At 33.5% G+C, this 23,168-nt stretch overlaps 1 protein-coding gene across 1 annotated transcript; it reads right to left on the bottom strand.

The window, feature by feature from the left end:
* Positions 1–11,119: 11,119 nt before the first annotated feature.
* On the bottom strand, positions 11,120–14,655 carry LOC143251228 (apolipoprotein L3-like). The gene is made up of 2 exons (XM_076502679.1): positions 14,373–14,655; positions 11,120–12,790 (listed from the first exon to the last, which is right to left on the bottom strand). Exons 1-2 carry the CDS (start codon positions 14,436–14,438, stop codon positions 12,392–12,394), a joined length of 465 nt encoding a protein of 154 aa, XP_076358794.1. The 5' UTR covers positions 14,439–14,655; the 3' UTR covers positions 11,120–12,391.
* Between the last annotated feature and the right edge of the window lie 8,513 nt (positions 14,656–23,168).

Raw genomic sequence — 23,168 nt, 5'->3', positions numbered from 1 at the left:
TACACAATGGTTACATAAAATGGTCGTTATCTGAAGTTAACCACAAAGCTACACAATGGGTTACATAAAATGGTCGTTATCTGAAGTTAACCACAAAGCTACACAATGGGTTACATAAAATGGTCGTTATCTGAAGTTAACCACAAAGCTACACAACGGGTTACATAAAATGGTCGTTATCTGAAGTTAACCACAAAGCTACACAACGGGTTACATAAAATGGTCGTTATCTGAAGTTAACCACAAAGCTACACAACGGGTTACATAAAATGGTCGTTATCTGAAGTTAACCACAAAGCTACACAATGGGTTACATAAAATGGTCGTTATCTGAAGTTAACCACAAAGCTACACAATGGGTTACATAAAATGGTCGTTATCTGAAGTTAACCACAAAGCTACACAATGGGTTACATAAAATGGTCGTTATCTGAAGTTAACCACAAAGCTACACAATGGGTTACATAAAATGGTCGTTATCTGAAGTTAACCACAAAGCTACACAACGGGTTACATAAAATGGTCGTTATCTGAAGTTAACCACAAAGCTACACAACGGTTACATAAAATGGTCGTTATCTGAAGTTAACCACAAAGCTACACAACGGGTTACATAAAATGGTCGTTATCTGAAGTTAACCACAAAGCTACACAATGGGTTACATAAAATGGTCGTTATCTGAAGTTAACCACAAAGCTACACAATGGGTTACATAAAATGGTCGTTATCTGAAGTTAACCACAAAGCTACACAATGGGTTACATAAAATGGTCGTTATCTGAAGTTAACCACAAAGCTACACAATGGGTTACATAAAATGGTCGTTATCTGAAGTTAACCACAAAGCTACACAATGGGTTACATAAAATGGTCGTTATCTGAAGTTAACCACAAAGCTACACAATGGGTTACATAAAATGGTCGTTATCTGAAGTTAACCACAAAGCTACACAATGGGTTACATAAAATGGTCGTTATCTGAAGTTAACCACAAAGCTACACAACGGGTTACATAAAATGGTCGTTATCTGAAGTTAACCACAAAGCTACACAATGGGTTACATAAAATGGTCGTTATCGGAAGTTAACCACAAAGCTACACAATGGGTTACATAAAATGGTCGTTATCGGAAGTTAACCACAAAGCTACACAATGGGTTACATAAAATGGTCGTTATCTGAAGTTAACCACAAAGCTACACAATGGGTTACATAAAATGGTCGTTATCTGAAGTTAACCACAAAGCTACACAATGGGTTACATAAAATGGTCGTTATCTGAAGTTAACCACAAAGCTACACAATGGGTTACATAAAATGGTCGTTATCTGAAGTTAACCACAAAGCTACACAATGGGTTACATAAAATGGTCGTTATCTGAAGTTAACCACAAAGCTACACAATGGGTTACATAAAATGGTCGTTATCTGAAGTTAACCACAAAGCTACACAATGGTTACATAAAATGGTCGTTATCTGAAGTTAACCACAAAGCTACACAATGGGTTACATAAAATGGTCGTTATCTGAAGTTAACCACAAAGCTACACAATGGGTTACATAAAATGGTCGTTATCTGAAGTTAACCACAAAGCTACACAATGGGTTACATAAAATGGTCGTTATCTGAAGTTAACCACAAAGCTACACAATGGGTTACATAAAATGGTCGTTATCTGAAGTTAACCACAAAGCTACACAATGGGTTACATAAAATGGTCGTTATCTGAAGTTAACCACAAAGCTACACAATGGGTTACATAAAATGGTCGTTATCTGAAGTTAACCACAAAGCTACACAACGGGTTACATAAAATGGTCGTTATCTGAAGTTAACCACAAAGCTACACAACGGGTTACATAAAATGGTCGTTATCTGAAGTTAACCACAAAGCTACACAACGGGTTACATAAAATGGTCGTTATCTGAAGTTAACCACAAAGCTACACAATGGGTTACATAAAATGGTCGTTATCTGAAGTTAACCACAAAGCTACACAATGGGTTACATAAAATGGTCGTTATCTGAAGTTAACCACAAAGCTACACAATGGGTTACATAAAATGGTCGTTATCTGAAGTTAACCACAAAGCTACACAATGGGTTACATAAAATGGTCGTTATCTGAAGTTAACCACAAAGCTACACAATGGGTTACATAAAATGGTCGTTATCTGAAGTTAACCACAAAGCTACACAATGGGTTACATAAAATGGTCGTTATCTGAAGTTAACCACAAAGCTACACAATGGGTTACATAAAATGGTCGTTATCTGAAGTTAACCACAAAGCTACACAATGGGTTACATAAAATGGTCGTTATCTGAAGTTAACCACAAAGCTACACAATGGGTTACATAAAATGGTCGTTATCTGAAGTTAACCACAAAGCTACACAATGGGTTACATAAAATGGTCGTTATCTGAGTTAACCACAAAGCTACACAATGGGTTACATAAAATGGTCGTTATCTGAAGTTAACCACAAAGCTACACAATGGGTTACATAAAATGGTCGTTATCTGAAGTTAACCACAAAGCTACACAATGGGTTACATAAAATGGTCGTTATCTGAAGTTAACCACAAAGCTACACAATGGGTTACATAAAATGGTCGTTATCTGAAGTTAACCACAAAGCTACACAATGGGTTACATAAAATGGTCGTTATCTGAAGTTAACCACAAAGCTACACAATGGGTTACATAAAATGGTCGTTATCTGAAGTTAACCACAAAGCTACACAATGGGTTACATAAAATGGTCGTTATCTGAAGTTAACCACAAAGCTACACAATGGGTTACATAAAATGGTCGTTATCTGAAGTTAACCACAAAGCTACACAATGGGTTACATAAAATGGTCGTTATCTGAAGTTAACCACAAAGCTACACAACGGGTTACATAAAATGGTCGTTATCTGAAGTTAACCACAAAGCTACACAACGGGTTACATAAAATGGTCGTTATCTGAAGTTAACCACAAAGCTACACAATGGGTTACATAAAATGGTCGTTATCTGAGTTAACCACAAAGCTACACAATGGGTTACATAAAATGGTCGTTATCTGAAGTTAACCACAAAGCTACACAATGGGTTACATAAAATGGTCGTTATCTGAAGTTAACCACAAAGCTACACAATGGGTTACATAAAATGGTCGTTATCTGAAGTTAACCACAAAGCTACACAATGGGTTACATAAAATGGTCGTTATCTGAAGTTAACCACAAAGCTACACAATGGGTTACATAAAATGGTCGTTATCTGAAGTTAACCACAAAGCTACACAATGGGTTACATAAAATGGTCGTTATCTGAAGTTAACCACAAAGCTACACAATGGGTTACATAAAATGGTCGTTATCTGAAGTTAACCACAAAGCTACACAATGGGTTACATAAAATGGTCGTTATCTGAAGTTAACCACAAAGCTACACAATGGGTTACATAAAATGGTCGTTATCTGAAGTTAACCACAAAGCTACACAACGGGTTACATAAAATGGTCGTTATCTGAAGTTAACCACAAAGCTACACAACGGGTTACATAAAATGGTCGTTATCTGAAGTTAACCACAAAGCTACACAACGGGTTACATAAAATGGTCGTTATCTGAAGTTAACCACAAAGCTACACAACGGGTTACATAAAATGGTCGTTATCTGAAGTTAACCACAAAGCTACACAATGGGTTACATAAAATGGTCGTTATCTGAAGTTAACCACAAAGCTACACAATGGGTTACATAAAATGGTCGTTATCTGAAGTTAACCACAAAGCTACACAATGGGTTACATAAAATGGTCGTTATCTGAAGTTAACCACAAAGCTACACAACGGGTTACATAAAATGGTCGTTATCTGAAGTTAACCACAAAGCTACACAACGGGTTACATAAAATGGTCGTTATCTGAAGTTAACCACAAAGCTACACAACGGGTTACATAAAATGGTCGTTATCTGAAGTTAACCACAAAGCTACACAATGGGTTACATAAAATGGTCGTTATCTGAAGTTAACCACAAAGCTACACAATGGGTTACATAAAATGGTCGTTATCTGAAGTTAACCACAAAGCTACACAACGGTTACATAAAATGGTCGTTATCTGAAGTTAACCACAAAGCTACACAACGGTTACATAAAATGGTCGTTATCTGAAGTTAACCACAAAGCTACACAACGGGTTACATAAAATGGTCGTTATCTGAAGTTAACCACAAAGCTACACAACGGGTTACATAAAATGGTCGTTATCTGAAGTTAACCACAAAGCTACACAATGGGTTACATAAAATGGTCGTTATCTGAAGTTAACCACAAAGCTACACAATGGGTTACATAAAATGGTCGTTATCTGAAGTTAACCACAAAGCTACACAATGGGTTACATAAAATGGTCGTTATCTGAAGTTAACCACAAAGCTACACAATGGGTTACATAAAATGGTCGTTATCTGAAGTTAACCACAAAGCTACACAATGGGTTACATAAAATGGTCGTTATCTGAAGTTAACCACAAAGCTACACAACGGGTTACATAAAATGGTCGTTATCTGAAGTTAACCACAAAGCTACACAATGGTTACATAAAATGGTCGTTATCTGAAGTTAACCACAAAGCTACACAATGGGTTACATAAAATGGTCGTTATCTGAAGTTAACCACAAAGCTACACAATGGGTTACATAAAATGGTCGTTATCTGAAGTTAACCACAAAGCTACACAATGGGTTACATAAAATGGTCGTTATCTGAAGTTAACCACAAAGCTACACAATGGGTTACATAAAATGGTCGTTATCTGAAGTTAACCACAAAGCTACACAATGGGTTACATAAAATGGTCGTTATCTGAAGTTAACCACAAAGCTACACAATGGGTTACATAAAATGGTCGTTATCTGAAGTTAACCACAAAGCTACACAATGGGTTACATAAAATGGTCGTTATCTGGAATCCAAGTCTAACCTTACACCTAACAGAGAGAAAAAACTAACCAATTCTTCAAGAAATATGAAAAGATTTTGGAACAGAAACAAACAACAGACAGTAGACCAGATCACCATCCCACCGAAAGTTCACAAACGTCTTATAGTTTACTCTGAAGATTAGCCATACCATTTCTTTAGATACATAGATATAATACTTACATTAAAAAGTTAACTATCCTCACGTTATAATACCTCGACCCATCTTGTATAGATCTTAAAGTAACCAGTATAACCTTATAGACACGATGAAACGTTTTAACGTATCTTAACTGTTCGCCAATGTACTCGATGGTAAGGGCGTTTGACTCTTAATCAGAGGGCGCGGGTTTGAATCTTATCTCGTCCTTTCATCTGTGGGGATTTTATAATATGACGGTTGGTTTACAGATACATAGGAAGAAATCAGAATTAAAAGGAAAAACATGCAGTGAAAAAACAAAGAAAGAAAGGTAAAACGAAACGAAGACAATTATATGTTGAAAATATTAATAAAACAGTCGTTAAAAGACACAAATGAACGTGCTTCTAAGTACGTAAGACGTTTTAATTGTGTAAAGTTTCTTTTCGTAGGCCCTAAACGATATAACTAGTTGTGACTTACTTAAAGACATCCTGAATAATAATTATTAATAATTGTAACAAAACAACAAATTCAACTTTCAAATTTAAATAAGTTATATTAATGTCTCGTGTATGTGCAGCCAAGTTTTCAGGACGCTCGATTCGGAATTGGAAGATTCGAAATCCCCCTAATATCAAACATGTATGCGCTTTTATTGCCCTGGGGCGTTATAATGTGACGGTGAGTCACACTATTCCTTGGTAAAAGAGTAGCCCAAGAGTTGGTGGTAGGTGGTAATGACTAGTCTTACACTGCTTAATTAGGTACGGGTAGCGCAGATAGCCCTCCTGTAGCAATTCAAAAAACAAACGGTTCAACTCGTAACCTGAGAGTCGCGGGTTTGAATCACCGTCACACAAAACATGCTCTCCTTTTGAGCTGTGGTGGTGTTATATGTGACGGTCAATCCCATTGTTCAGTGAGTGGTGATGACTACCTGCCTTCCTCTCGTCTTATACCTCTAAAACGTATTCGAAAACAATTGTATACGTCAGGTAACGTCAATTTCTTTTCGAATCCCGACCATAAAGTGCCAGAAAATCACCCAGTCTAATCCAAAATTGATTAAAGTGTGGTTTGAAGATATTAGGACAATTTTCAGAGTTAAATAGACATGTGGCAATATTACTTGGCTTATTCCAGGTTTTCTTATATAGTTATTAAAAGAGAAACATTAGCTTTAAGTACAGATCATGGAGACTGATATCACGTCATGGAAACAAGGGAGAATAGATCATTGATCTAAGTGTATCTTTTGAGACATGGAAACAAGGGGGAATAGATCATTAATCTAAATGTGTCTTTTAGGACATAGAAACAAGGAGGAATATATCTTTGATCTAAGTGTGTCTTTGGGACATGGAAACAAGAGGGAATAGAACTAGAACTTTTTGAGGAATTCACATTTTCTTAAAATCAATTTTAATGAGAGACTAAAAGAATTCTTCTTGCGATTAAATCAATTTGTGATGTTTAGAGTGGACAACCTTCAAACTTGGAGCAGAGTGGTATTTTACTGCAGGTTTGAGGATCTGATGTTTAGAGTGGTCAACCTTCAAACTTGGAGCAGAGTAGTGTTTTTACTGCAGGTTTGGGGACCTGATGTTTGGAGTGGTCAACCTTCAAACTTGGAGCAGAGTGGTGTTTTCACTGCAGGTTTGGGGACCTGATGTTTAAAGTGGTCAACCTTCAAACTTGGAGCAGAATAGTGTTTTTACTGCAGGTTTGGGGACCTGATGTTTGAAGTGGTTAACCTTCAAACTTGGAGCAGAGTGGTGGTTTTACTGCAGGTTTGAGAATCTGATGTTTAGAGTAGTCAACCTTCAAACTTGGAGCAGAGTGATGTTTTTACTGCTAGTTTGGGGACCTGATGTGTAGACTGGTGTAACGTGAGACTTACAGCTGAGGATTGCTTACAATGCTGGTTTGGAGGCATGATGATTAGTGTTGTAAAATCTTAAACATGCAACTGAGTGATATTTTCAGAGCTTCATTGGAAACCTGATTTTCATTGTATTAAATCTTCAGACTTTTAGGTTAGTGGTGTTTTTATGGCTGATTGGGAGACTTTCAGACTTACAAGTAATCAAACCAGAAGATTGTATTTTTAAGATTTTGTTTGTTTATAATTAAAAACAAAACTGTACAATTGGTTAGCGATATTTTTACTCATCAAGGGTATCGAAACCCGTTTCCTAGTGGTGTCCGCACACATATCGTTGTGTTACTAATGGGGTTTAGGGGGTTAAATAAATAGTGTTGTAACTTAACAACGCTAAATTCTCTCCTGTGAATTTCGTCAATTAGAATATAAAGACCAGGGATAGCCACATGGTTGGAGCGCTTGTTTCGTAGTCTGAGGATCGCGTGGTGGTATTTCCGTCACACCAACATGGTCGCCCTTTCAGCCGTCGGGGCGTTATAACGTAACATCAATCCCCTCTATTCGTTGGTAAAAGAGTGGCCCAAGCGATGGGGTAGGCAGTGATGACTAGCTGTCTTCACTCTAGTCTCTACTTCCCTAAGTAGTAAATTAGGGACGGCTACCGTAGATAGCCCTCGTGTATCTCTGAGGGAAATTCAAAACAAACAAACTTTTAATTTAAGTTTCCTCCCTCCTTGTTTTCCTACTAGAGCTACAAATAGATTGTCAAGTAAATATTAAACATTTATGGACGTTTCTATCCTCTTGTTCTTCAGTGATCATTTCTACAACTACCCCATCATCAGCTAACTTTCTAATGTTCCTCACGACTTTTGTTAAATTTCGTGAGACTCACAACAAAGGAGTCACATGAAATGTGTTTTTGATCAAGTTTCTTTTTCCTATTAACACAATGAGTGAAACCACAGAATACAGGGAGCAGTGAGTCAACTGACAGCTTTCTTCTGTTTGTAAAGAAGTCTTAACCTCAGATCCAAACACAGAAAATAGGAAGTTTATGAAGGTCTGTCGCACCAGAGTTATTGTAAAACACAATCATCTACTGAAGATTTAAAATGAAGAATTTTATTAAAGTTGTAATTATACCTTGATAACAGAAAGAATAGATGATTAAAACCATCAACAACAAGGATTAACTGGGATGGTTCAGAGTTGGGACAAAGAAGACAGTAATATCCAGAAGTACAAGTAGTAAGTTAATGTTAAAAACGAACTAAGCTATAAACTTTAATCTGGTTATACAGATGTGAATGACAAAATATTCGTATCTTGCAACGAAATAAATATCCATAGTTTATTATAAAGACCTGTACCCCATTGGCTCAGCGGCATGTCTGGGGACTTATAACTTTCAAAACCTGATTTCTATACCCGTGGTGGGCAGAGCACAGATACCCCTTGTGTAATTTTATGCTTAATTCAAAATAACAATATAAAACCTTTCTTTTGTTTTCGTTTTGATTTGTGACAATGAACAAATATGTTATTTTAACATAGATATTTTAAAACAACTTGGAAGAACTTTCAAAGAACTTCAAATAACTCGACGAATGTTTTGTGTTTCCAAATAAAGTTTTATTATTTACAAGTTTAACTGTTTATTGTTTTACGTAATGTATAATCATTAATGATTATCGACGTTTTAGAATATTTTTGCATAATTTAGATCGATGTATTTCATCTTCGTTAAACTTTATATGTGTCTCATATGTTATTTGTTATTCTTTCAGTCAGGCTGGCTAAATAACTGTCTTAAAGTTGGTAATGTGCTGCCAACGATAAACCATAATAAAATATAAACAAATGATAATTCAACCAGAATATGTATCCTTGACTATGTATGTAAGTGTGAATAATACAATAAAAGTTTTAATATAACATTGTCTAATCTAAATTTATAATTATTAGTTATTGATAGCTCTTCTGTTGATGGCGCCCCCTGGCTTAAATGTTCAAATATTCATGTGAAGAAGAAAATAAATTCCTCGCTTCTGAGTTTTCATGTTAAGGCTTTACACTACAACATTTTCAATGTCTCAATTCAACATAAAACTGATACAATATTTATCATGACATTTTAAGTAATTCGTAGTAAAATGTTTCGAACCTACAATTTTTGTACTTGTTTTTGAACTTTTTAAAAGTCGAAGTCTTGGCTTCAAGTGGATCTGTATTTTCAAGTCCGTAGGCCTCATTTGATTAATTTATTCTGTTCTACTCTTTAGAAATCATGTTAAAATCTATATATTTTTTACTTGAAGTAGATACGTCAAATTGTACAGCTCATTAAAAATATACGGTAAGTTATCTATTTATTTATAACGTTCACAATAATGGCTTATTTATAATATAACGTGGTTAGTAACTAACCACATCATAGATTACTTGGAACCACAGGTACAATAAAACAAATCCTAGAGACACTTGAAGTGTTTTGGTTTACAGGATGGTCCAAGAAACTCAGAGGTTCTACAAACGTCAAGGAAAGTTATCCCAATGTTAATTTTGTAATTGTTTAACTAAGGGCTTTTCGTCTATATCTTTTAGCTACAGGCCGACAATTTTACGAGAATCCATCCCTAGATATGGTTGTCATCCCGCTCTCTGGTAGATGTTTAATTAAATACAATATCAGACATTTAATGTAGTCTGTCACAACAGTAATGGTACTATGATATAATATCACGAGAGTATAATTTTTTTTTCCAATTAAAAGTTGTCTATATTTTGTTAATTCGTTCCAAGTTATTTCTTAGGTTTTATTTCACAGTTTTTCTTGGTTTCTTACTTGGTATTTTCTAACAAACTCTTTGTTTGTTTGTTCATGTTTATTTCTATTTAACTCTAACATTTTTATCAAATCAACAAAATGCTTTCACCTCTGTACTCGAGTTACAAGCATAAGTAATGCAGTTCCATACTCTTGGACTTATTAAGACCAGAAATGATAAGAATCTATCAAGAATACATATGTGTGTAGACGGAGGTAAACACAAGATCTCAAATGATTCATGTATGTTCTAACACATGGAAGTCAAGATTACCTTTGAACTATTTGTATGTTATTCTTCTAACACACGAAGTTAAATATCGTATCTTCAGTAACTGTCTCTTGTTTTTCTAATACGTGATGGTGTACATTACTTCTTAATTAAGTAAGAGGTATTTATAAAAAATGTGGACAATACAGTGACACCTCTGACGTAATATTAAATCAGACTCTAACAGCAATATGCGCTGACAGATTCAATAGAACAACTTTTCTTGTGCTTTGTGTTTGTGTTGATGTAAGTTAAACTGTCATAAAGTCACAAAGTGATATTTTATATCTGAAATGAAATTTCTTAAAGGCAAATGTTTAATATACCATAAAAATTACATGTTTCAAAACACGTCGAATATAATGACATTAGTTTCACAGGTCGCGCCATCTATTAAGTGATATGCGTAATGTGACTCAGATTGGGCTCCACGTGAAAATAGCGCATGCTCGACAGAAGTGAAGGTGTTTTTGTGTAGAAGCATATAGTAGACACAGTGGTTTAGTAGTTACAACTGACAGACAAGAAGAGAGCAACATTTTTATATCTCGTTTTCTGCATGTTAAGGGATGTTAGCCTAACATTAGGGACAATATAGTATTTGTTTAATGAATGGCTTGTCTGGGTTTTGAATTATATTTGTCCATCTCTGGAGTTCTTTCACGTTTTTCTTTTCGTTATAATTAAATATCAGTTGTTAGGTTTTTCACATTCTTTCTGTAATTTCATCACAAAAAGTATGTTATTAATATATATTATTCAGATTACATTAATCTGTAAAACAAAGTAAGTGATCTGATAACACAGGTTTAACACACTTTACTCTGAAACCGACTTTTAACACGAGGATCAAGGAGAGACTGAGTCACTTAGTCGTAGTGATAACGCTTTAAATTATATTATTTGTGAAATTTCTGCTAATTTCATCTCAGTATCATTATTTGGTTTGTACTAGTACACTTTAACCTTTAAGATTGTTTTAACAACATAGAGACAGATACATATAAAATTACTTTTATTTTCAAGATTGTTTGCTTTAACCACGTACAGAAAGATACACATAGAATTACGTTTAATTATAAAAGTGTTTACTTTAACTACACTAATTGCCAAATTCAGTTCTAGGAAAATCTAACGTAAAATTTCCAGACGTGATAAATAAGAAAGCTGAATATGGTAGACGATATGTACAATCAGTTGTAATAACAATAAGCCTACACTAATGTTCTGACTTCTAATAAAATTTAAATATCGCTGTAAATCAACTGTTATAATTCTTAAATTTCTCAGATAAAGACTCCTTCCTCACACTTTAGTAACATGAGACGGAAATTACAATTTGCTCATAATTACAAAAGTGAGTAAAATCATATTTAAAGAATTCAACGTAAACGTAGATTCCAGGTCAGTTACGATATGCTGGGAATCTTGAAAGTCCGAAGGCAAATGACCATTCATTTATTTAAAGATGGCGTTTCAGCAACAACCGTTATTATGTCAACTTATATTTATTCATTCTGTATATATGATGAACTCGTAACTCACTCTTTTTATGTCTGACAAATTAATTACTCTTCACGTTATATCTACTTCACCTTCCTACAGCTATAATCTTCTATTGAGGCTGAAACTGGACACAAACATCAAGCCGAAATATGTTCGTGGACTTTAAAATTTCTTCTTTCTCAAGAATAAGTTCTTGTACCACGTTACTCATGCAATCTTGAAGTTCACTCCTGTTCCCATTATGAACATTAACAGATGTAAAAACCAGGTTAACCACATCAAGAGCAACAACCACAGCTCCTAGTACCATAGGAACTGCTCGAGGTAAAGTACGAGCCGTAACATTAAAACCTGATAGTCCTAGCTTGGAAAACCTACCTCCTTGACCAATAACTTGAACGATCAGATTTGAAACTACCCTAAGATCTTTAGAGTGGTTGGAAAAAGTATTTCTTTCACTTGTATTATTTACTGGTGAATTTACAAAAGTTTTATTAAACACTTTCTTAACGCTTTCAAACGTCACTTCTTCAAGATTGGCTAAGTTCTGTAAAATTCAACTGCTTTCCTAACGGTCCTACAAGTGATTTAACACCATATAAACCATTCTCAACAATATCTATAAACTCTTCTGCTTCTTTCACAAGTCTCTCACGTTTTTCGTCACATCGTTTTAGAGACTTTACGTATTTAAAAGTTCGTCAGTTTCTGTTTTGTCTTTTTCCAGAGTTTCTATAATTTCTTTACATTTGTTTTACTAACGATTAATTCTGCAACATTTGCCCGCCGGCAGTTAAGCCGCCAGCAGTTCCTAAGGAAGCGCCACCTATAGATAAACCTAACGAGACACCAGCGGTTAAAGGAGCTAAAGCCAGTCCGACAACAGCAACAACGCCACCTACTATACCAGCAGACGAACCGACGATGTTTGAGATATTCACATCCCGTTTCGTCTTATTCAACTCAGTCTCTACCTTCTTCAGAGATGTAATGGAGTCTTCTCGTGTTGAAATCCAAAGTGGAAAATTATAAATAAAATGCAAGCGAGCAGTTTCATCTTCCCTAAGAATCTTCCTTAATTCATCATGAAATTTTGTCATGTCTGTAAGTATATTTTGACAGTCTGGACAGTTCTTTTGAAGGCCGTCATAATTGAAATGCTTCTGTAAATACACCAATTAAACACGTGTTAGTTAAACACTGTTTATATTCACATTATTAAAGTTGAACTAAACTTACCAAGTTGGTTCTATTACCTCTAATTTACAGCTCAAGTAGGTCGATTACAACCTACATCAACGTCTCAAAATTATACTTAAACATGATTTCAAAATATAAGTACAAGCATGTAAATAAACACATTAATCAATTTATATGGGCCCGGCATGGCCAGATGAGTTAAGGCGTGCGACTCGTAATTTGAGGGTCGCGGATTCGAATCCCGTTTCGCGAAACATACTCGCCCTTTCAGCCGTAGGGACGTTATAAAGTAACGGTAAATCCCACTATTCGTTGGTAAAAGAATAGCCCCAGAGTTGGCGGTGGGTGGTAATGACTGGATACCTTCCCTCTAGTCTCACACTGCTAAATTAGGAACGGTTAGCGGAGATAGCCTTCGAGTAGCTTCACGAGAAATTATAAAACAAAAGAAACAATTTATATTATGCACAACCACGTGAAATCAAACAGAGAGAAGAAATCTTTTAATAATTAGTAAAACTGGAGATATATTTAGAAACGTATTAAATATTTAGGTTATGTGTTATTTCACATTGTTGTTGAATTTATCAGACCAGTTTGTGTGCATTAGATTATGTGCTCAAGCACTGATTCTCTTTATCCGAATAACGAACTTGATGTCTCGATAATCCATTCTATCCTTTTATTAACTCCATCTGTACAGCTTTACCCTTTATATATGACGTCTACTAAACTTTGAAAATGGTTTCAGGTATTGTGTTCATGTCAATTATTTTTACACCAAACTTCCTTTCGATTAAACAAAGGCTACAACAAGCCAAGTATATATGTTATTAAACCTTAGCCTGAACAGCTGTGAACGTTTATCTGATAATAAATGTTGCACCTAGATCACTGTCGAATTCACCACCTAACAATAAACAGTTGTGTGTTTTAGAACAAAGATATAGACGCTTTTTGAGAGTTGTCTAGTTACATCACACAAATCTTATGTAGAAGCTAAAATGTAACAGGATAATCATTGAGAAAGCTCAACAATAATAATGTTACTTAAAGTTACAATAATTCTATATATGGTAAGAATGTAACTTTTACATGGTCGACATCTAAACAATTAAAACACTTTGTTCACAGTAACTGTTAACATAATAGTTGCTAATTTAACTAACCACTTGTACATGTAACAGCACTGAAATCGCTACTGTGTTATTTCCTAGTTGTTTTGCCATGATGTACTTGACTAAGATAATGTCATTAATATACAGAAAGATTTATAAACCATTCTTCTCGGAAACAAAATCCAAACAAAACACGAGTGAGCAGAAGAAATACTGTAATTTTAAAATTATAATAAGCCTTACACTACTGTATTATGACAAACATTGATATTACAGTATTATGACAAACACTGAAACTACAGTATTATGACAAATATAATTTTATAATTACCAATTACGAAAAAGGTTATAAATCAAACTGATGTTCCATTAAATTATATATTGAGCCTATAATGACTTGTTTAAACACTGATAGAAAATTACATACCCGATGAGCGTTGCAAGTGAAGGGTGACACCGAAAATATTATGAGCCGAGAAACAAGACCAGCCATGTTCAGCTTTCGTTCTCTGGGTAACCAGAACTTCGAGACAAGAACGGACCCTAACTACTTGTAGTTTCGCATTTCGTGTTTTTTACAGATCAAGCAGACGACTATTACATGATCAGTTTTCATTTTGCTTTTGATGAACGTGAGATGAGCACACTAAGGAATCATAGCTTAGAAATTTCACATAACTGTTCTCTGTGTTCACTCAGAAACAGGAACTAACCTTAAATATTCGACTATTCGAACTAAACAGAACTAAACAGGAAGTTTCTTACATTAAAGATGTCGTTGCTAACGGTGATTGGTTTACAGAAAACACGGATATCGCTTACGTGGTTCAGTCACATTAGATAAATAGGATCAATCAATATAAGCTACCCATAAAACAATATCAATTATAAGGCATCAAGGAATAACAATAAGTTATAAAACAATATTTTGTAGATAGTAACAAATATTAAAATACATTTGTATAAGAAGAAGATATATCTTTATACAATACTCATGACATGCACAAGGTTTCATAATATGTGATACATTAACTTGGGTTAGTCATATCTAGCAAAGAATACTGTCAACGTGTTGGTATTAGTAATGTTAATAATATTATTTAACATGCCGATAACAACAATACCTGACTGGTAATACTGTAGACATGTAGGTGCTGTCAATGTCTGAACAACAATATTATAGAATGTTGATGTCAATAATATTGTATTTACAATATTATTTAACATCCCAATAACGACAGTACGTAACTAATAATACTGCAGATATGTAGGTACTATCAGTATCTCATCAACAATGTTATAGAATGTCGATGTCTGTAATATCCTATTAACAACATTATTTAACATGCCGATAAATAACAATATTCAGGATAGTAATAGTGTAGACATGTAGATGCTACCAATACTGAACAACAATATTATAGAATGTCGATGTCTGTAATATCCTATTAACAACATTATTTAACATGCCGATGCCAACAATACCTGACTAGTAATACTGTAGACATGTAGATGCTACCAATACTGAACAACAATATTATAGAATGTTATGGTGTAAAGTTCTAAAATGAAAAGTTAGAAGCGAGGAATTTATTGTTCTTCTTCACATGAATATTTTAAACATTTAAGCCAGGGGGCGCCATCAACAGAAGAGCTATCAATAACTAATAATTATAAATTTAGATTAGACAATGTTATATTTAAACTTTTATTGTATTATTCACACTTACATACATTGTCAAGGATAAATATTCTGGTTGAATTATCATTTGTTTATATTTTATTATGGTTTATCGTTGACACCACATTACCAACTTTAACACAGTTATTTAGCCAGCCTGACTGAAAGAATAACAAATAACATATGAGACACATATAAAGTTTAACGAAGATGAAATACATCGATCTAAATTATGCAAACATATTCTAAAACGTCGATAATCATTAATGATTATACATTACGTAAACAATAAACAGTTAAACTTGTAAATAATAAAACTTTATTTGGAAACACAAAACATTCGTCGAGTTATTTAGAGTTCTTTGAAAGTTCTTCCAAGTTGTTTTTAAAATATCTATGTTAAAATAACATTTTTGTTCATTGTCACAAATCAAAACAAAAACAAAAGAAAAAAAGGTTTTATAATAAACTATGGATATTTATTTCGTTGCAAGATACGAATATTTTGTCATTCACATCTGTATAACCAGATTAAAGTTTATAGCTTAGTTCGTTTTTTAACATTAACTTACTACTTGTACTTCTGGATATTACTGTCTTCTTTGTCCCAACTCTGAACCATCCCAGTTAGTCCTTGTTGTTGATGGTTTAAATCAACCTTTTTTTACTGTTACCAAGGTCTGATTATAGGTTTAACAAAATTATTCCACTGGATTTTCAGTAAGTGATTGTGTTGTTGTGTTTGTCAATAACTTACTGTGAAATTTTCATAAACTTCCTATTTTCTGTGTCTGGATCTGAGGTTAAGACATCTTTACAAACAGAAGAAAGTTGTCAGTTGACTCACTGCTCCCTGTATTCTGTGGTTTCACTCATTGTGTTAATAGGAAAATGAAAGTTGAACAATATCACATTTCATGTGACTCCTTTGTTGTGAGTCTTACTAAATTTAACAGAAGTTATGAGGAACATTAGAAAGTTAGCTGATGATGGGGTAGTTGCAGAAATGATCACTGAAGAATAAGGATAAAAACGTCCATAAATGTTTAATATTTACTTAACAATCTATTTGCAGCTCTAGTAGGAAAACAAGGATGAAGGAAACTTAAATTGAAAGTTTGTTTGTTTTTAATTTCACTCAGAGATACACGAGGGCTATCTGCGGTAGCCGTCCCTAATTTACTACTTATGGAAGTAGAGACTAGAGTGAAGGCAGCTAGTCATCACTGCCTACCCCATCAACTTGGACTACTCTTTATACCAACAAATCTAGGGATTGATGTTACATTATAAAGGGCTGAAAGGCTGAAAGGGCGAGCATGTTGGTGTGACGGAGATACCATCACGTGACCCTCAGACTACGAATCGAGCGAACTTCCCACCTGGCCATGTTAGGTTTATATATTGGAATTAACGAGATTCTTATGGAAGCTACAAAATTATTTTTTCATACACAATAAGATACATTATTATTAAAGAACAAACTTCTAAGAAACTTACAGAATACTCTTGTAAAGAGAATGGAAAAATTTTGAAAATTTATGTGCTACTAATTAACAGAACTCTGAAACTTTCTGGACCCTCTAGTTTAGTCGTCCAATGGGAGAGTGGCATGTTTATGGATTTGCTACGATTAGGAGTTCATTTCCATGAAGTTGTTTTGCCATAAAAAAAAAATCGCCTCTCTAATATGTACGGATCAAAACTTGTAACATGTAACATTTCATGTTTCGTTAATACAATGTGACAAATAAATATATTTCTATTACAAGGTTTCTGTAAGCCAAACATGATGTTCACTCATACATAGGTGACGAATATAACAGCCCATGACAAGTCAAACTTTTATGCAGCGTTAAAAGAGCAGATATTATAGAGCACAACGATTCAACAACGGGCTATATGTGCTGTGTCCCGCCACGTGTATGAAACTCCGGTTTCAGTCACCAGACGTTACCATTGAACCACTTAGGTACTGAAATGATAGATATATTTATTTTTTAATTACTATATAAGTTAGAAATATGTTAATAAAGCAACGTTACTCCTATTAAAGAATTTTTGTACTTTGTAATCAGTTAGTTATACTTAAATATAAAGAGACGGTTCTGCTATATAAGAAATACCTTCATTGTATTCACTATGAAACGTTCGTTATTGTGCATGTACACAATGGAATGTTCTATTACACAGTTCGTTTGACATCCATCGTCGTATGTATGCAATTGGTTGCTTTTTTAAACATTTGATATTGGAATTCGTTAACTTATATATACGGAAAACCTCAGCTCCACCAAACTCCACAAGTCACACATATATAATTCCAACAACAACCACGGCAGCTTGATTACTAATTCCAGAAGCCATCTCATCTGGATCACCTAGTATTGAGTTTGTAACTGAAGAAGGTTTATCCATTATAAACGAACTCCCAACTTTAAACAATATCACACGTGTATCTGTTCTGAATGCCTTTTAATATTGTTACAATTGTCATATTATCCTATTATCTACTGTTTACGTGATTTTAATTTACCTAATTCTGCTTTTATTGTGTATTTTAATTATATTTTATAAAAGGTTTAAATTTTGTAAATTATTGTGCCTAGTAATTTATCTCTTTTAATATATCTTGATCAAGATATAATATGTGCATAAAGGAAACATTCCAAAATTAAACGTTTATAACTGTACAAGGCCCGGTATAGCCAAGCGTTATAAGGCGTTCGACCTGTAATCCGAGGGTCACGGGTTCTAAATCCCGGTCGCACCAAATATGCCCCTTTCAGTCGTGGGTTCGTTATAATGTTACGATCAGTCCCACTATTTGTTGGTAAAAGAGTAGCCCAAGAGTTGGTGGTTGGTGGTGATGACTAGAAGCCTTCACCCTAGTCTTACACTGCTAAATTAGGGACGGCTAGCGCAGATAGCCCTCGAGGAAGCTTTGCACGAACTTTAAAAACAAACAAATGTTCGTTATTACTGCCGTCGTTCATTGTAGTTTTGTTCACTGTCTTAGAACATTTCTGTCTTTTGTACTACATTCTTGTTTATTTCTTTAATATTTCATTCTTATCTTCGAAAATGGCGTGATCTCTCTCTGTACCCATGAAACTTCGAAGATCTGTAATGATAAGACACTATCAGTAATTACAGAGCTAGTGTAAAACGTAAGTTGTTGTTACAAATCTAGATAAACGTAAACTCTCAAGTGACTCGTATTTGTTCTTTTAAAACATGAAGGTCAAAGTCACATAAGTGGTGACTGTATTTTTATTATACGGAAAGGTCAACATTGCAGTTTAAGTAACAGCCGTTTCTTCTTATAACAGGTGATGGTTAGCATTTAAACCTTAAGTGAGGAGTGTTTGGAAAGCCTACGATGTAATTTTTATTCAGACACAAACAGAAATTTTGCTGACAGATTCAATGAATAACCTTATCGTGCATGTTTAAACTGTCATGAGGATGATGAAATAGAACCTTCTGCACGATCAGGAAGTTATTAACGGTAAATGTTTAAAACAAAAACGTACAATTTACGTTTCAAAACAGATCTCATATAATAGGCTTAGCATCACAAGCCGCGCCATCTGTTGATTTATATGCGTGTTGCGGTTTTTGACATAAAAGGCACGTCTCGAGGTTCAGTGAAGGTGTTCAGCGAGCAGGCCGGAAAGCAGACTCACAGTGGTTTAGTAGTTACAGCTGATGTGTAGAGAAGAAAAATGAACAAAAATCGGTACCAGTGAAGCCTGTTTCCAGTAGACACATCAAGAAAGATTAGTCGAAGTTAACTCTCTATAATAAACTCCATTTGTACACAGATCGCAAAACAATTAATTGCCTACAGCTTTCACTCGTGACTTATAAGCATAACTAGAGTTGTGTGGCTAGTGCTCATGAAAGCAAATTTCTGTCCAAAGTAAAGAGGAACAGCTGCTAATTTATTAAACTCTAAAAAGACAAGGTAGAGTCTATGATATAAAACTATCACGACAGATTTCCATTTGGTGTAGATACCTATATTGATATTATGATATAAATTTTAACGAATCAAAAACACACATTACTGGGTTAACTTAGTTTGGCCAAGTATTTGTAAAGGTATATAAAACGATATCCTACATATCATAGTGCCGTGTCATACATTGTTTCATGGGGATTGGAAAACCAACCTGGCTCTTTCTAGGATAGTTATATTTACTAATAATAAGTTAATACAAGCATGTCGCGTTACTTCATGTAGCTGTCGAAAACTGTCATGTATATCTTTAATATAGATCTATACATTAATAATAAGTTGTTACAAGTGTCATGTTGTTCATGTAGCATGTCGAAAACTATCATGTATATCTTTAAATATAGATCTATACACTAATAATAAGTTAATACAAGTGTCATGCTACATTTCATATGTAGCTGTCGAAAACCAGCTATTGGTATATCTTTAATATAGATCTATACACTAATAATAACTAAAGTCTTCAGTCATGTTGCAGCCATTTTACAGTTAGTTGAAAACTGTCTTCATATATCTTTAATACAGAATCCATACATACTATACACCTAAGTTAATACAAATGTCCTGTTACTCCATGTAGCTGTCGAAAACTGTTATGTGCATCTTTAATATGAATCGGCACAAATTATTAATAAGTTAATACAAGTGTCTTGTTACTTCAGCGTAGCTTTAAGTCGAAAACTGTCATGTATATCTTTAATATAGATCTATACGCTAATAATAAGTTAATACAAAGTGTCATGTTACTTCATGTAGCTGTCGAAAACTGTCATGTGTATCTTTAATATAGATCTATACACTAATAATAAGTTTAATGCCAGTGTCATGTTACTTCAATGTAGCTGTCGAAAACCATCATGTATATCTTTAATATAGATCTATACACTAATAATAAGTTAATACCAGTGTCATGTTACTTCAAAATAGCTGTCGAAATACTGTTAACTGTCGTATATCTTTTAATATAGATCTATACACTAATAATAAGTTAATACAAAGTGTCATGTTACTTCATGTGGCCATCGAAAACTGTCATGTGTATCTTTAATATATAGATCTATACACTAATAATAAGTTCATACAAGTGTCATGTTACTTCATGTAGCTGTCGAAAACTGTCATGTATATCTTTATTATAGATCTATACACTAATAAATAAGTTAATATAAAGTGTCATGTTACTTCATATTTATATCGAAAACTGTCTGTGTATATCTTTAATATAGATCTATACACTAATAATAAGTTAATACAAGTGTCATGTTGATTCATAGCTAGCTGTTGAAAACATGTTCATGTATATCTTTAATATAGATCTATACACTAATAAATAAGTTAATATAAGTGTTACAGCATTTTGCCGTAGCTGTCGAAAACTGTCATGTATATTTCTTAATAAGCAAATCTTTACACCAATAATAAGTCCATACAAGTGTCATGTTACTTCATGTAGCTGGGTTAAAACTGTCATGTATATCTTTAATATGAATCTATACACTAATAATAAGTTCATACAAATGTAAGCATGTTACTTCCATGTAGCTGTCGGAAACTGTCATGTATATCTTTAATATGAATCTATACACTAATAATAAGTTAATACAAGTGTCATGTTACTTCATGTAGTTGTTGAAAACTGTCATGTATATCTTTAATATAGATCTATACACTAATAATAAGTAATAATACATGTCAAACTGTCATGTATATCTTCATGAAGCTATGTTCAAAAACTGTCATGTAAGTATCTTGTATCTATAGATCTATACACTAATACTAAGTTAATACAAAGTGTCATGTTACTTCAATGTGAAGTCCGCTCGATAAAATGTCATGTGCCACATCTTTAATATAGATCTATACACTAATAATAAGTTAATACAAGTGTCATAAGTTACCGCATGTAGCTGTCGAAAACTGTCATGTATATCTTTAATATAGATTCTATACACCAATAATAAGTTAATAAGCGTGTTATGTTACTTCATGTTGCTGTTGAAAACTATGTACTGTATATATCTATCATGTAGATCTATACACTAATAATAAGTTAATACAAGTGTCATGTTACTTCATGTTGCTGTTGAAAACTGTCATGTATATCTTTAATATAGATCTATAGACTAATAATAAGTTCATACAAGTGTCATGTTACTTCATGTAGCTGTTGAAAACTGTCATGTATATCTTTAATATAGATCTATACACTAATAATAAGTTAATACAAAGTGTCATGTCACTTCATGTATCTATAGGAAACTGTCATGTATATCTTTAATATAGATCTATACACTAATAATAAGTTAATACATAGTGTCATGTTAATTCATGTAGCTGTCGAAAACTATCATGTATATCTTTAATATAGATCTATACATCTAATAATAAGTTAATACAAGTGTCATGTTACTTCATGTAGCTGTCGAAAACTGTCATGTATATCTTTTAATATGAATCTATACACTAATAATAAGTTACTACTAAAGTGCGTCATGTTACTTCATGTAGCTGTCGAAAACTGTCATGTATATCTTTAATATAGATCTACACTACACTAATAATAAGTTCATACAAGCGTCATGTTACTTCATGTAGTTGTCGTGAAACTGTCATGTATATCTTTAATATGAGATCTATACACTAATAATAAGTTAATACAAGTGTCATGTTACTTCATGTTGCTGTTGAAAACTATCATGTATATCTTTAATATAGATCTATACATTAATAATAAGTTAATACAAGTGTCATGTTACTCATGTAGCTGTCGAAAACTATCATGTATATCTTTAATATAGATCTATACACTAATAATAAGTTAATACAAGTGTCATGTTACTTCATGTAGCTGTCGAAAACTGTCATGTATATCTTTAATATAAATCTATACACTAATAATAAGTTCATACAAGTGTCATGTTACTTCATGTAGCTGTTGAAAACTGTCATGTATATCTTTAATATAGATCTATACACTAATAATAAGTTCATACAAATGTCATGTTACTTCATGTAGCTGTCGAAAACTGTCATGTATATCTTTAATATAGATCTATACACTAATAATAAGTTAATACAAGTGTCATGTTACTTCATGTAGCTGTTGAAAACTGTCATGTATATCTTTAATATAGATCTATACACTAATAATAAGTTAATACAAAGTGTCCTGTTACTTCATGTAGCTGTCGAAAACTGTCATGTATATCTTTAATATAGATCTATACACTAATAATAAGTTAATACAAAGTGTCATGTTACTTCATGTAGCTGTCGAAAACTGTCATGTATATCTTTAATATAGATCTATACACTAATAATAAGTTCATACAAGTGTCATGTTACTTCATGTAGCTGTCGAAAACTGTCATGTATATCTTTAATATAGATCTATACACTAATAATAAGTTAATACAAGTGTCATGTTACTTCATGTAGCTGTTGAAAACTATCATGTATATCTTTAATATAGATCTATACACTAATAATAAGTTAATACAAGTGTCATGTTACTTCAT

This window comes from Tachypleus tridentatus, chromosome 5 (assembly GCF_004210375.1).
Source record: "Tachypleus tridentatus isolate NWPU-2018 chromosome 5, ASM421037v1, whole genome shotgun sequence".
Lineage (NCBI taxonomy): Eukaryota > Metazoa > Arthropoda > Merostomata > Xiphosura > Limulidae > Tachypleus > Tachypleus tridentatus.
Note: the sequence above shows the minus strand (reverse complement) of the source record. Positions and strands in the feature narration are given on the sequence as shown.